General features: G+C 39.6%; 1 protein-coding gene across 1 annotated transcript in view; it reads right to left on the bottom strand.

The window, feature by feature from the left end:
• The window catches only part of fat3a (FAT atypical cadherin 3a), a 570,475-nt gene that overhangs the window by 82,868 nt on the left and 471,979 nt on the right, over positions 1–15,628 (bottom strand). Inside the window, exons 16-17 of the mRNA XM_059964604.1 lie at positions 2,275–2,664; positions 1,057–1,271 (exon numbers count right to left, since the gene is read on the bottom strand). Of these exons, the coding sequence (XP_059820587.1) occupies positions 1,057–1,271; positions 2,275–2,664 (605 nt within the window). The remainder of the gene's footprint in view (positions 1–1,056; positions 1,272–2,274; positions 2,665–15,628) is intronic.

The raw sequence follows: 15,628 nt of genomic DNA, 5'->3' as shown, positions 1-15,628 counted from the left end.
ACTGTGACTAATAGAGAACACAAAATCACTGTCACGTGCAAGTTTTGAGAGGTGATCAAATACATGTTGAGAAGGACTTAAAAAAATGAGAAAAATATAGTCTGTTTAATCGATTTTAAATGGACTTTAAGGCCAAAGAAATGCAGGCAGATTAAATGACTACTTTATCCCTTAGTGTTGGTTTCTGAGTGGAAGAATCAAAGGAAAGTGATGAGCTTGCATGATCAGAAGTAAATTATAGGTACCCAGAAAAGGAAGAACGACCCCATGGAGCTTGTGTGGAGTGAATGGTTTCATTCTGTGTTGTTGCAAACTACAAGTGACATATTTAGTGCTTCATCATTATTTCTATCTTTGCTTGCAAAGATTTTCTGTGGCTTAAGGGTGGATAAATTTGTGGTGTCATTATGTACCTGTTATCATTTAACATCAAAACCACAAGTTCAGGAGCAAGTTACCAGCATTTTAAAGATGGGTAACTAAATGAGCAGTGGTGCAAATATCACTAATACCACTGTTAGGATATCACAGCAAAATCTAGTAACTTGGGAGCAAGAAGATTTCACTGACCTGCCAATCGCAGAGGAAATATCCTTCCTATCTATTGCATCATTGTTGGCTCAAAAGCAAATGTAATTTTTTGCTTTGTGGTGTAGGGTGGAGCCCTGAATGGTACTACATCTGGCAAAGCTTCAGGATGCTCCAGAAAGCCCCTCGGCTTATGCTTGGCCTGTATACCCCAACCAACCTGTGCTGAAATTAATCCCAAGAATTTGCAGAAAGAAGGAAATGGTAAAAGATGGATTCTGACATATTGGACCCTTCCACAGGATCTTGCCTACCTACACAGGACACCTAAATTTGATCAATGAGTCCAACCTTTTTCTAGTATTAGTCTATCACTGCAGTACCTCATTGTAGCATTTCAATTTGTTACACCAGTAAATTTGCAAAGCCACACTTAACAATTATTAGTTTTGTAACTTGTGTGACTTTCAAGAATACTTTTTCCACTATTTAGTTGAATTGTATTGAAGTGAAAAAAAAGAAACATACCAAAGCAACAGATTCTCCAATGGCTGCATCTTCACTGATAACTGAATTGTATATATCCCTGCTAAATTCTGGTGGGTTATCGTTTACATCGGTTACATTGACATTGACAGTAGTTACTGTGCTCAGCGAAGGAGAGCCTCCATCTCTGGCTTCAATTGTGAGGTAGTAATTCTTACAAGTTTCATAATCAAGAGGCTCAATTACAGAAATAATTCCTGCATTTAAAAGAGAATTCAAAAATATTGTGAAAATTATGTCTGAATCCTATGAAAGAAAATAAACATAGAAAGCAAATAATTTCCTAATGTTATCAAGCTAGCATCCAGGCTACTTATTATCGGGAAAATAATCTGAATCCTATAAAAGAAAATATTCATTGCAAACAGATCATTTCCTACAGCTATCAAGATGGCATCCAATGTATTCATTTTTGGGAGAACATAAACCACATTTCTTTGAATGCCTCAGAATTAAAAAAAAAGCAGTGTGTTCTTGCTCATTTTTCACAGTTTAAGATTATTTTTGAGTCCAATGGGTCTAATATTTTCCAATGGATCTTCACTCAACGAGATATTCACGAACACCTTGAATAAGTTCACCCGTGCCTTAATTTAATTCTGTGGCTTTAACCATTGATAAGCAAAGTCCAATGTAATGACAAATGCTGGAAAGTTATTGAGTACTATTCAAATTAGAAATATACAGAAAATATAACTGCAGGAGTTATATAAAATTCTCATTGGTTCTAGAACCATGATACGTAGCTCCAAACAAAAAATGGACTGAGCAATATATTGAGGATGGGATGGTATTTTTAAAGGAATACCTTTATTTGCCAAATGAATTTTCATAATCTGAATTATGTGCAAAATTTGCACTCATTTACATGAAAATATGTCCCATATTCTTAGCAGTAAGGGAACATGCATGCTTAATTAATGTAATGCATGCTTTTGGAGCTTTACACAGCATGTAAAAGGGAGTTTATTCTTTTAGTGGTATCAGTTAGAAAACAGTAATGAACAAATAAATCAATAAGTATCTACTTGGATTATGCAAAATACCTGTACTATTCAAATATCTAGGAAGGGAATTTCCATGAATGAAGAAACACAATGAACACTTTAATGAAATTGCTCCCACCAGATCAGTAAATACTTGATGTTCTAGCATGAACAGCAAACTGATACTTATTTGAAAGAAAAGATGAATTTTTACCTTCCTGAGGATCAATTCTGAATTTACCATGTTCATTACCAGATCTAATACTGTAAGTAATTTCTGCATTTGCACCAATATCTTTGCTGGCTGCATAGACGGTCAGAACTTCAGTACCCGGTGGTACATCTTCAGGTACCGTGGTGAGATAATCTCGTCTTCCAAAAACTGGTGGATTGTCATTGATGTCCAATACAATTATCGTGACTGTGGCAAAAGTTGAGAGTTTCCATGTCTCTCCCTGGTCTGTGGCTCTGACAGTGAGGTTGTACAATGCCTGCTGTTCCCTATCCAGGGCCTTTTCCAGACTGATGATTCCAGAATATTTATCAATTGAAAAAAATCCATCAGCAGAGTCAACAAGAGTGTATTCCACATTCCTGTTTGGACCTGTTTCCAAAGCCAAAGGTTATTTTTTTCAGTTACTGTAGCTGAATTTCAATGAGTATATTTTCAATTAGAAATAAAATGCACCGTTTACCATACCAGCAAATACAAACACCAGTGATTTAGATTTTCACAATAGTGCTTTAAGTATTTTGTTCAAAAAACAGACTACATATAATTTCCTTTTTATAATAAATACTGTAGTCATTTTGAAACACAAATTAAACAAATAATTTCTGAATTATGGACATTCTAAATTATTCAGTCCATTAAATGCATTCCATTCAGCACCTACAGCTCTTGTAATTCAAATTATAATATACCAAAAAATAACATCTAGGAAGCAGCACTATAAAAATGAAAACATTAATGTTGACATAAAATTATAGAACTAAAAATAAAACAGCCAATCTCAAACATTATTTCATAAACTCAGTTCAAAATTGTGTGGGTAAGGAATAAATATTGAAGCATCTCATGTGGGAAGAAGAGTGATTTTTATCTTCAACCTAATGTGCCTTGACGTTCTATATTGCATCATTCCATCTCTGGTAATTTTAGCAAAAACTACTGCATGAACAACTGTGGAAATCAAGTAGAAAGTATTTTACTCTATGTATAATATTCTGATGAGTCCTTCTTTCAATAATAGGTTCAAGCCTTTTGCTTGCTAAATAAAGGCCAATGAACTGAAAGCTGTAAAATACAGAATAACATTGACAAAAGTGAATAGCATGGAGATGTTTTTCTTAACACTGTATTGTTTATTTATTTATTGGAATACTGAGCAGAATAGGTCCTTCCGGACGTTTGACCCAAGCTGCCCAGCAATCTGTTGATTTAATCCTAGCCTAATCAGAGGGCAATTTACAATGATCAACTAACCACCCAATCCGTACAATCTTTGCACTGCAGGAAGAAACTGAAGCACCCGGAGGAAAGCCACGCAGATACGGGAGAACATCCAAACTCCTGTCAGGCAGTGGCAAGGATTGAACCCAGTTACTCTAGAGTGTTGTGCTAACCACTATGCAACCATGTGGCAGACTTGCTGTTTCTTCAGTATTCTTGACAAGAAATCGCAAAACTTTGCATCCCTTAAAACATTGCCATAGGTTTGTATTATTCTTAAAAACATGCACTATAAAAGCAAATAATCATGTATTATGATTATAGGTAATAAACGAACACTATAAAATAGGATGTATGAAAATCTCATTAATGAGTGCTATGAGTTCGGTGGCTGCTGACAACTTTGTTTGATATATTTGAGTCACAAAGTTGATAATTTCTGTTTTTGCTTATATTTGAAAGTGCTCTGTTACCTTTACTTCTGAACAAGTAGATTTTTCCATTGTGCAAGAAAAATATGGAAATATACATCAAATGTCCATGGATTTTCTTGGTTGTACATTCTTAATTCTTCTGAATCCATATTGTTGTCTTTAAACATTCCGTGACTAATTTGAAACTCTGCCATGATTGATTACTGCAACATTGGCAGCACCGTGTCTATGGCAATGACAAAAACTTCATGCATTATTTTGAGTCAAGATCTTGCTTTGCATGCTGAGCTCGCCGACTTCATTAACTTTGCCTCCAACTTTCACCCTGCCCTCAAATTTACCTGGTCCATTTCTGACACCTCCCTCCCCTTTCTTGATCTTTCTGTCTCCATCTCTGGAGACGGCCTATCTACTGATATCTACTATAAGCCTACAAACTCTCACTCTTCCCACCCTGTCTCTTGCAAAAAGGCTATCCCCTTCTCACAATTCTTCTGTCTCTGCCGCATCTGCTCTCACGATGAGGCTTTTCATTCCAGGACGAAGAAGATGTCTTTCTTTTTTAAACAAAGGGGCTTCCCTTCGTCCACCATCAACTCTGCTCTCAAACGCATCTCTCCCATTTCCCGCACATCTGCCCTCACCCCATCCACCCGCCACTCCACTCAGGATAGGGTTCCCCTTGTCCTTACCTACCACCCCACCAGCCTCCAGGTCCAACGTATAATTCTCTGTAACTTCCTCCACCTCCAACGGGATCCCACTACCAAACACATTTTTCCCTCCCCCCTCTCTTTTGCTTTTCGCAGGGATCGCTCCCTACGTGACTCCCTTGTCCACTTGTCCCCCCCCCACCCCATCCCTTCCCACCGATCTCCCTTCTGGCACTTATCCTTGTAAACAGAACAAGTGCTACACCTGCCCTTACATTTCCTCCCTCACCACCATTCAGGGCCCCAGACAGTCCTTCCAGGTGAGGCGACACTTCACCTGTGAGTTGGCTGGTGTGGTATACTGCGTCAGGTGCTCCCAGTGTGGCCTTTTATATATTGGTGAGACCCGACGCAGACTGGGAGACCGTTTCACTGAACACCTACGCTCAGACTGCCAGAAAAAGCAGGATCTCCCAGTGGCCACACATTTTAATTTCACGTCCCATTCCCATTCTGATATGTCTATCCATGGCCTCCTCTACTGTCAAAATGAATCCAAACTCAGGTTGGAGGGACAACACCTTATATACCGGCTGGGTAGCCTCCAACCTGATGGCATGAACATTGACTTCTCTAACTTCCATTATGCCCCTCCTCCCCTTCTTACCCCATCCCTGACATATTTAGTTGTTTGCCTGTTCTCCATCTCCCTCTGGTGCTCCCCACCCCCCGCTTTCTTTCTCCTGAGGCCTCCCGTCCCATGATCCTTTCCCTTCTCCAGCTCTGTATCACTTTCGCCAATCACCTTTCCAGCTCTTAGCTTCATCCCACTCCCTCCAGTCTTCTCCTATCATTTCGCATTCCCCCTCCCCCCACTACTTTCAAATCTCTTACTGTCTTTCCTTTCGGTTAGTCCTGACGAAGGGTCTCGGCCCGAAACGTCGACAGTGCTTCTCCCTATAGATGCTGCCTGGCCTGCTGTGTTCCACCAGCATTTTGTTTGTGTAGCTGCTGTATATGCTGTCCTTTGTGGGGTAAGTGGCATAGAATACCATACTGGTGCAGTTGCTTGTACATGCAGAGAACACTTGCTGCAAGAGTGCAAACCACAGAGATCGTGACATCATTCAGCATGCACAATGTGACATCAGCATTGCATTTTGTAAGCTCAATTCTCTAGCCAACACTCATGCAGCTGAATATGTTCAATACCGGAAAGGGACAAATTTCCCATAAAGATCATTTACAGGAACTGCACATGATTTATATGTAACCCAGATTAATTAAACCCAAAGATGTAATGTTAGAAAGCTCCACCAGTGAAGGGATGAAAAAAGCTATGTGAGAACAAAGCATGGAGATGCAGGCATGGACAAGCAACAGGAACACAACAAACTAAAGATAAAACTGTTAAAAGTGGGGTTAGTAGCTACTAACTACTTACTGGAAATTCTCAGGGTGAAGCCCCTGGAGGGGGACAATATCGATAAAAGTTTTATTAAAACTATGGCTATAACGAGCATCAGCCATAGTGAGACGATATCAGCAGAGTGTAGCGTGCAAGATCTCTACAGTGTAACTGGGAAATAGTTCTGTTAAATCTTACCAAGGGATTTGGTGAAATAAAACACTTTTACTGTTTTGAACGCACAGTTTGTGTGTGAAATATGTTCAGTAGTGTTGTCACAGAAATGTTTGGAAATAATGTGACATTGCGTTGTATAGAAAATAGAATGCGTATTAAAACCTATGGATTGCAATCCTGTTGTATACAGCGCAAGGTTTTTTTTTGCATTAGTATTGTGAATAGACTTTTCGCTATTTCGTCCAACAAACCAAGAAAGAAGATGGCGAGCCACCCAAGATCGCAGAACCAGCGCATGAACAAAATTCTTTCAAGGCATAGAGGATTTAATACGGTTGGATCTATATGTTTATTTTTCATTCATACGATCTGAATTTGAGCTTTTGGAAGAACTGAGTATTCTGCAAGAACTTTGGTAAGTGACTGAATGAAATTTATTTTGTTTAAAAGTTGCTTTGTTGGTCGTGAAAAGATTTAAACTGTGTATGAATGTGTGCGTGTGTACTTTTTTTTGGGTGGGGCGGTGGGGGTATGGAATTTGCATTTATGGATATGCTGGCCTGAAACTGAAACTGAGGTGAACCATAATAGTTAAAAATAGGAATTCAATTAGTTTCCTAACTAACTAGGGATAAATAGAAAGTTAGTCTATAAACCTTTAAATAAGGAATAACACTAGATCTAATTAGAGAAATATAAGTAATAAAGGTTCTTCTAATGAATCTCACTGATTCTAACTAAAAAGGAATTTGGTTTTCATTTGATATCTGAGATTTGGTACCTAAACAGAATGTTGTAATTTGGAATTGTTCTTGCTCATGTTAATATTTTGTAGATATTGCTTTTTTTTACAAATAAAACTTAGCTCTAGCAGTGTGTTTTTTTCTATTCACTGCCTCCTTCCAACACCCAGAGTTTCTGATGGCCCTCTAGCACCTAATATAGCACCGTGTAATTTGATCTTCTCATAATGAGTGCAGTGACTAGTCACGAGATGGGACAAGCTCAATGCAGATGTTACATATAGGTTGGATGTTGGCTGATTTCTTCCAACTTTGCTACAATTCTACATATGCTTGGAGCTTTTGGTCCATGTCGTTGACAGAGAATGGTATGTTACTGCTGAACCACATTTTGTAGACTTTACTGCTTCAGCACAAGGCAATTGCCCCAAAAGATGGCTGCATTAGCAATACACCAATAAGGGGAGAATAATCATCATCATTGTCATTCTGTGCCATGTCTTATGATGTAGGTGGTCATTGTCCGACGACCATGATTGTTCTTGGCAAATTTTTCTGCAGTAGTTGTTTGGCATTGCCTGCTTGTGAGCAGTGTCTTGACAAGACAGGTGACCCAAGCCATTATCAGAACTCTTCAGAGATTGTCTGACCGGTGTCAGTGGTTGCACAACCAGGACCTGTGATATACACCAGCAGCTCATACGACCATCCACCACCTGCTCCCATGGCTTCCTGTGACACTGATCGGTGGGGGGGTTGGGAATGGTGCGAAGCTGCACCTTGCCCAAGGGTGACCTGCAGGCTAGCGGAGGGAAGGAGCACCTTACACCTCCTTTTGTAGAGATGTATCTCCACCTTACTATCGATAGAGAAAGAATAAGTAACACCCAAAATATCAGTGAGATCATTCTAATTGAGGGACAGATACTTCGAAGTACATGCACAAGTTTCTGTTTTGTGACCAGCCAAGAGAAATGTTGTTTCTCATCTAGAATTCTGCTGTCATTCACATTTCTCCACCTGTAACTCCTCTTACTCTGCATGCTCCCTGCTTAATCTCTCTGTATTGGCATATTTCTCATAGCTTTTGTCAACTGCCCTGGGCTGCACCTACTGGTAACACCCAAAACTTCTGATCAAGCTAAGGATAGTATTATCAATGTCTATTGATGAAACCATGACAGTGAACTAATAGAAATGTGGCTCCTTCCATACTGAAGCTGGAATTATTTGCAGAACCATTGAGACTGCCATCTATGGTTAAACAAGGAAGATCCCCTGTTCAAAGAAAGCTATCAATATTTCAGTTATTCTTTCAACAGTTTAGCAAGTGGAGAAAGTTAATAGATTTGCCAGGATGTTAGGTATTGCCATGAACTATCAAATTAACCACAATAGTTTAGTGGATACCTCACATTGATGTTGCCTGATACTAGAACTAAATACGATTCTTCTCCCTCAGTGTTCAGGTCTATGTGAAGTAGGACCACATTATTCAGTTAAGGCAAGAATCATAATGCCTTCTCAGAGTGGAAATCCATTATTCCAATGCTTTTAAGCCACCACAGCAATTCAATTCTGCATGGGAGAGGTTATCGTTGGATTACAATATCCACGTGGATGCTGCAGTTTTTTGCCATTATGAGGCACCAGCATTTCCCACGAGCTATTTTGGAGATCACCAATGGGTGGAAGGAAGAACTGAAAAATCATTGTGGAAATATGATGCTATTCCACACATCCTCCCTCTGTTTGCAATGAAAGCAAATAATTCATCTGTGATGATGTAACTACATCTCTAACTTCCCCTTCACCAACAGCCAGGCACCTTTAAAATTAAGATCCTTCAAAGGCTATAAATCCACGCAAAGGGTACAAAATGCTGGAAGTATTTGCACATCCGGCAGCATCCACAGAAAATCACACACAACTAGTGTTTTAGCTTGAAGACTCTTCATGTAAACTGGGAAATCAGGGACATTGTTGAAAGTTGCAGAGAGGTTGAGGGAGACAGGCAATTTGATTCAAGATATAGTGAAAAACTGACTTAGATACCATTCATACAGAGCATTGAGGTAAAACAATATACAATGGTGAAATAAAGTATTACATTTACAGAGAAAGTGCAGTGCAGGTAGGCAATAAGTTGCAGGGTCGTAGTGAGGTAGACTGTGAGGTCAAGAGTCCATGTTATTGTCCAGAACAGAGGAATGGAAGATGAGTCTCGTGATGGAATCTTGTTGAACATGATGGAAAATGCAAACGATGCCTCAATTCATTCAGAAGCTGGTAAAAGGTGAGGACCATGGCAATAATATCCTCACTCTCTTTGGATGAGAAGAGGTGACAAGAGTAGCGTGGAAAATAGATTCAGCTCTGTCAGCGATGTAAAGGGGGGAGTCATGGTTCAACAGGAAGGAAAACATTGCAGAGCAGTCGTATGGAAACCTTGACAGTGAAACAAATTCAAGAGAAGACGAAAGAGCTGAGCAAATGGAATGGAATTTGAAAGGGGGGGGGGGCAAGTTTAAACCCATACGAGTTTCCACAGCTACAGTCACATTTGCTTATTGGTCCTCTACGGCCTGACAATTCATTTGGCCACAATTCAAATACAAATGCTAACAAAATAGACATACAGCTGGCATTATACCACACTGTATACAATAAATTAACTAATCACCTAGGTGTGGTTCTAAGTACCAATCTTCCTCGTCTCTCAATACCCCTAGGGGATGGTACTCAGTAAGAGAGGAGCAATCTGCACATGGATGGCCTCTGGGTCTGGGAACAAGTGGTCAATGCTGCTTGAATACAAGGTTGCACTCTAATTCGGCAGCAGACTATTCACTTTGGTGGTCTAAGCTATTGACGAAAACAGGTGGGTATCAACGTTTTCAGATCATAATTTGTTTGAGTCCTTTAAATTATTGATGATGAATGTGAGGGTGAAATCAGGTTCTGGAGCGACTTTTCTCATTGGTGCCACCCTGCAGTTCTTCCTCTGCCTGTTCAGGTTGCCCTTTTTGCAGGAGGTGGGAGGTGGTGGGGGAGGGGCACAGTAGCATAGTGGTTAGCACAACGTTTTACAGTACAGGAGGCGTGGGTTCAATTCCTGCTGCTGCCTGTAAGGAGTTTGTACATTCTTCCTGGGTTTCCTCCGGGTGTCCAGTTTCCTTTCGTGGTCCTGCAGACATATCGGTTGATAGGTTACCTGGTTATTGAAAATTGTCCCGTGATTAGGCTCGAAATAATTTGGGGGATTGCCGGACGAGATGCATCTCAATGCAATTAAATAAGAGATGCAAATTATGTCAGCTGTAGCTGGAAACTCAGTGCCGAGTGTTCAGCAGGTAGGATGTGAGGAGAAGTATCAAGTATTAAATAACACCATCACTGTCCAATGCTTCAAACTGCCTTTGGCTACTGTAGCATCGCAGCTAGTGTAACACTATTACAGACCCACGGTTGTTTACTGCCACTATTTGTAAAGAGTTCTTACGTTTTTTCTGTGACTGCAAATGTTTCCTCTGGGTGCTCCAATTTCCTCCCACATTCCAAAGAGGTACGTTTAGGGTTAGTGAGTTGTGGGCACGCTATGTTGCTGCCAGGAGGGTGGCAACATTTGTGAGCCACATAGCAAAACCCTCGCTGATTGGATTTGATGCAAACGGTGCATTTTACTGCATGCTTCTATGTACATGTGACAAATAAAGCTAATCTTTATTCCTTTCATCAGCGGTTGGTCCGAATATCAGCCAGCATTTCTTCCACTGTGGTTAGGACATTTAGTTGCACCACTCCTCCTTTGGTTAGTGCCTGTTGCATCTGGTTGTCACTCATCTTGCAAAACTCCGGGATGGGTGTCATGCCTGCTGTTGTATGTTGTAGGTGCCGAGGGTGAATGTGGCTGGCAATTTGTGTGAGCTGTGTTCTGTGGACTGAGCTTTCCAGTTGCTGATTTGAGAGGGTTTGCAGCACGTCTAATTAATGCTGAGTATTGGCAGATGAATGACCAATACCTGATCTTAGTACATATGGTTCTTGAAGATACGTTCCACTGACCTTCACCACTTGTGCGAGATCACTGGACTTTTTCTAGCCATGGTCTCAGGCCCTCAAAACCTTAATTCTAGCAATGATAACCACAGCCAGCTAAATGAATTCTCCAGTGCTGTATTCAAAAATGAGATTGACACTTCCTTCAATGTTCCCTGGATCAACTCCCTCCTCCACTATCTGTCCCGACCACTTATCTGCTCCACTCTCCATACACACACACACACACACACCTTTTGAAGTATCTGCAGGTCTTGACTGAAACTAGAAACGTCACTGGATCTGTGCTGATATCCCAACTGATCAACAGTACTGAGATTTTGGAATAAGTAGGCAATATGAAGATAGCACACAGCTATGGATTCATTTAACACCATTGGCTTTGTCTGTGAAACTATCATGTTTATAGAAGAATGCATTACAATATAGATAAATTTTGCATTATTAAGTGTGTGTAAGTGATTCCTTGTTACAGACATGATATATTTGCCCAATTGCTTTTATTTCTCACTATAAAGTGAATTGAGTTGCTAGGTTACAAATTAAACGTTGCTTTATTTACTTAAAGAAATACTGAACAAATTTGAATTTGCTACTTGGTCAAAAATAAACACAGAAAACCTCTGTTATGATACTTTTGTTAAGCATTTAATTTGACGTCTATGGAAAATTGATTTTATTTTTTTCATCATGTACAAATCCACAATGTTATTTTGTATTCAAGGCAATGTACTCATTTAGTGCAAAAAAAAAACAAACGTTCTGTCAACCTTCCCTTCCTATCATTTTGAATGTGGTATACTAAACTGTGCCAAAATAGAGCTGATTTAAGAGAAGTATCTACTCCAATGGCTTTGCTGACTTTTATATGTACTTTATCACTTTACTTGCAGATACTGAAGCATTATTCAGTGTTAGAATTAGAAAATTTGTGATCTACATATCATAAGAATGCACAGCCGTCTTACATCATATTAAGCTCTAAATACACACGAGAAAGCAGGCAATATTATCAACCATGCTTTTATGGATCAATTTTGAGATAGAAACTATATGTAAAAAGAGGTGTTAATTCCAACAGGCATTTATATACTATGTAAATACTGTGGACCCCCGGCAGGCATTGAATGGAGATTCTGTTTCAACTTAAATAAAATATACTGAGCAAATTACATTAAACAGCATTAACCTGAGATCTTAAATGCTTCTCTTTCAATAGATGTTGCTGGACTGTTGTACCTCCAGCATTTTCAGTTTTTATTTCAGGTTTCCAGCAGCCACTGCACTTGGATTTGTAATAACTTTAAACCCTGATCAATTTACAAAGAAGTGCAGAACATTAAATGAAACATAAGATCTTTATGTTTTTCTGTTATAATTAACTAACCCGTGCCCGCATGACCCAAGGTTAACAGATTGCACTGCCATTCCAGAGATTTGTAGTCATTGTTTAATCATATCATTATCCTAATTCCTGCTTGCAACTTGATAAAGCACCATTCCCTTGAACTGATTTGCATAATATCACACTTCTACCACAACACAATGCTATTTCAATAACTGATTACTGAGGACTTCATGAAGTTGCATTAAGGATTTAATTTTCACTCCAAGGTCTCTCTGATGTTCTAAGTTGGAGGAATCTAGGCACACACAGAGAATGGCCAGAGAGTCCTCATCTACTTTCACCTTACCGTCCACAAGATACAAATACAGAAGCCAACATTCTCAGCACGTCGCTGGAACTACTTCAGAATGTCGCCAGAACAACCAGCTGGGCAACCTACCTCCCACCAGAGGTTGAGCTTACCAGACTTGACTATCCATCATCCCCCACCATCCACTAACCCAACAAACACTCCGCCTCAATCACCAACCATTGCGCTGACCACTGACATTTCATCAATCACATACTCCAACCACTGAGATCCCAACTACTCATCCCATCCCTACTGTCTCCAGTCCCTAAATGAACCTGTTTTTACATGGGCACACGTGTAAATATTTAAGAATATTAGCTTTACCTTACGTGCCTGAAACAAAAATTACTCAAGTGTTAAAAATATTCAACTTGTTTGCATGAACATGTTTCATATTATACATGTGGGTGGTCAAAATCAAATTACAGTTCTGCAGAAAGTTAAATTGCTTTCAGTTCTAAGAGTATTCAAATCTGATAAGTTCTATCCTGAGTTGAGATCTTGTGGCTCGATGGGAAGTGCCTTGTACAGTAGCCATTAAGTGCCATCTTACTCTACAAAACAGCTTTTTTCCCATGATTTCCTACTGCCAAGCCTTTCCTGTAACATTGGTTTAATGTAATGCATAGCACTCATTATTTGGATAGCCAAATATCTTTCGTTAGAGACAGCAACTGCTACTAGTCACTGTGGACTACTGCAAGGCCCCTATACATTATGGGAGCAGAAAGGAGAACCACTAGCACCTGATACCATCTTCCCAGAGTGGGTCTCCATTTTTTCAGATAATTTAACTTAATTCTTCTTTAAAAAATCATGATTCTCAAATAAATGATTACACAAAAGCAGGGGTTAGTTCAATGTTACTTTCATAATCAATGTTGTTAAACTCTGATCTTTTGATGATATTTATTATAATACACTCTATACTCTGTTTACTTGTGATATCGAAATACAATGTGCATGGTGCATTTCTAAAAGCCAATAATGACACTTTGATCTCTCAGTCTTGATAGTCCAGTTTCAGTCTGAGTGAGCAGCAGAGGTCGGTGGCTGCAACATGAGATGAAGTTCATGGCTCCAGAATTCCTAAGGTCTTGCATAGAAATGCTATTTATGGAGAAGCGGCAAGAGAAAAGCTCAGACTTTCAAAAAAAAGCATATCCTTGCCTGCAAAGACCTTGCAAAGCGTCACTTCAAAGAAATTGTAAAGATGTAGAAGGAGGTCTTGTGGTTGGATGAGACTGATGTCTTGGCCTCAACACTAAGCGGTACGTGTATTGTAAATCTAATACTGCATATCAGCCAGGGAACACCATCCCCACTGTAAAGTACGGTGGAGGCAGCATCATGCTATGGCAATGCTTTTCAGCAGCAGGCACTGGAAATCTGGTCAGGGTTGATGGGAAGTTGAATACTACTGAATAGAGAGATCCTGCATTAAAAAAAGCCTGCTAGCCCATACCAGAAAGCTTAAGCTGGGAAGGAAGTTCATGTTTCAGCAGGACAATGGCCCAAAGCACACTGCTAGAACAACCATGGAGTGGCTTCAAATGAAGAAAATTGATGTCCCTGAGTGGCTCATTCAGAGTCCTGATCTTAATCTGATGGAATATCTCTGGCAAGACCTCAAGACTACTCTCTATCACTGCACCCCAACTAACCTGAGCAATTGCTTGATCAATTTTAGGGGAGAAATGGGCAAGTCTTGTTTCAAAAACATTGTGCAAAGCAAATATCCAAAAAGATTACTCGCTGTAATAGCTGCGAGAGGTGGTTCAACTGAGAACTGAGCAAAGGGGGATGAACACTTTTGAACTGCTGACATTTCAGTTTTTGATTTTTTAGTTTTTCATGCTTTACAATTTTCCTTGTTTTTTGGGCTCTACTGTGGGAAAAAATGATCATTTGATTCAGAAATAAAAATTCTCAGTCAAATTGATTAAAATCCCTGGACATGAATAAAGGATTGGGGGCTGAATATTTTTTCAAGGCACTGTATTTCTGTTTGCACTACAACAGTTTTTAAAGAAGGTCTCATCAGTTCCAACAGTTCAATCAACCTGAACCTTAACTTCTATGAACTAACCATGGCCCAGACCCAACAGGTTGAGAACTTTGAAGACATAGTCCTTAAATAAAATATTTACCGGCCAAATACTCACTGTATATTTAAAATGTCTTCCAGGCATTGGATAGTTTCAAATCTATTTATCCATTCCTGCAAGGTTGGAAATTCACTTTCAGCAAGTAGCACTATATGTCCATAAATTGAAAGCTTTTAAAGACTTCAAGATTCACCAAAAATTATGTTAAGTGGACAGACTTTTATGTTCTCATTATTAAGAGCTGCAAGGCTCAGAAATCACTTACTTGTGGAGTACAACCAGTGGAATACATGAACAGGGAAACTTGAAAAGGTTGAGCAATGGAACAGTCCAAGATGGTGTGAGTGGTGGTCTCTGTTCAGGATGCAGCTCAGAGTTAGTTTTATTTTAGGTTTGTAGGGTTGGTTTTGGGGACAGAGAGTGGAGGTGGAGCTCTGGTTAGTTCTTCGGGTCAAGGATGCAGGGGTAATTAGAGATCAAGCTGGAGTGTAAGGCTCTGTTTCACGTTTGAAGGCCAGCGATGCAGACGTGGGGTGTCCGTCTGGTTTTGCTGTTGTTTTGTTGCCTGTTGTGTTTTGTTGTTCTGCTCAACACTGTGTGCATGCTACGTTGGTGCCAAAAGGTGTAGAGGCACTTGCAGGCTGCCCCCAGAACACACTTGGGCGCATTGGTCGTTATCGCAAAGGATGCATTTCACTGTATGTTTTTATGTACACATGGTAAGTAAATTTGAATCTTGCATCTTGATTTAATGTCAATCTTTATAATTATGAAAGGATTTGACTGAGTGGATGTTATTGATCCACAGCAAAATAAAGTGCCATCAATTTAAG

The sequence above is a fragment of the Hypanus sabinus genome, chromosome 3 (assembly GCF_030144855.1).
Source record: "Hypanus sabinus isolate sHypSab1 chromosome 3, sHypSab1.hap1, whole genome shotgun sequence".
Lineage (NCBI taxonomy): Eukaryota > Metazoa > Chordata > Chondrichthyes > Myliobatiformes > Dasyatidae > Hypanus > Hypanus sabinus.
The sequence above is the reverse complement of the archived record's forward strand: the minus strand, read 5'-3'. Positions and strand labels throughout refer to the sequence as shown.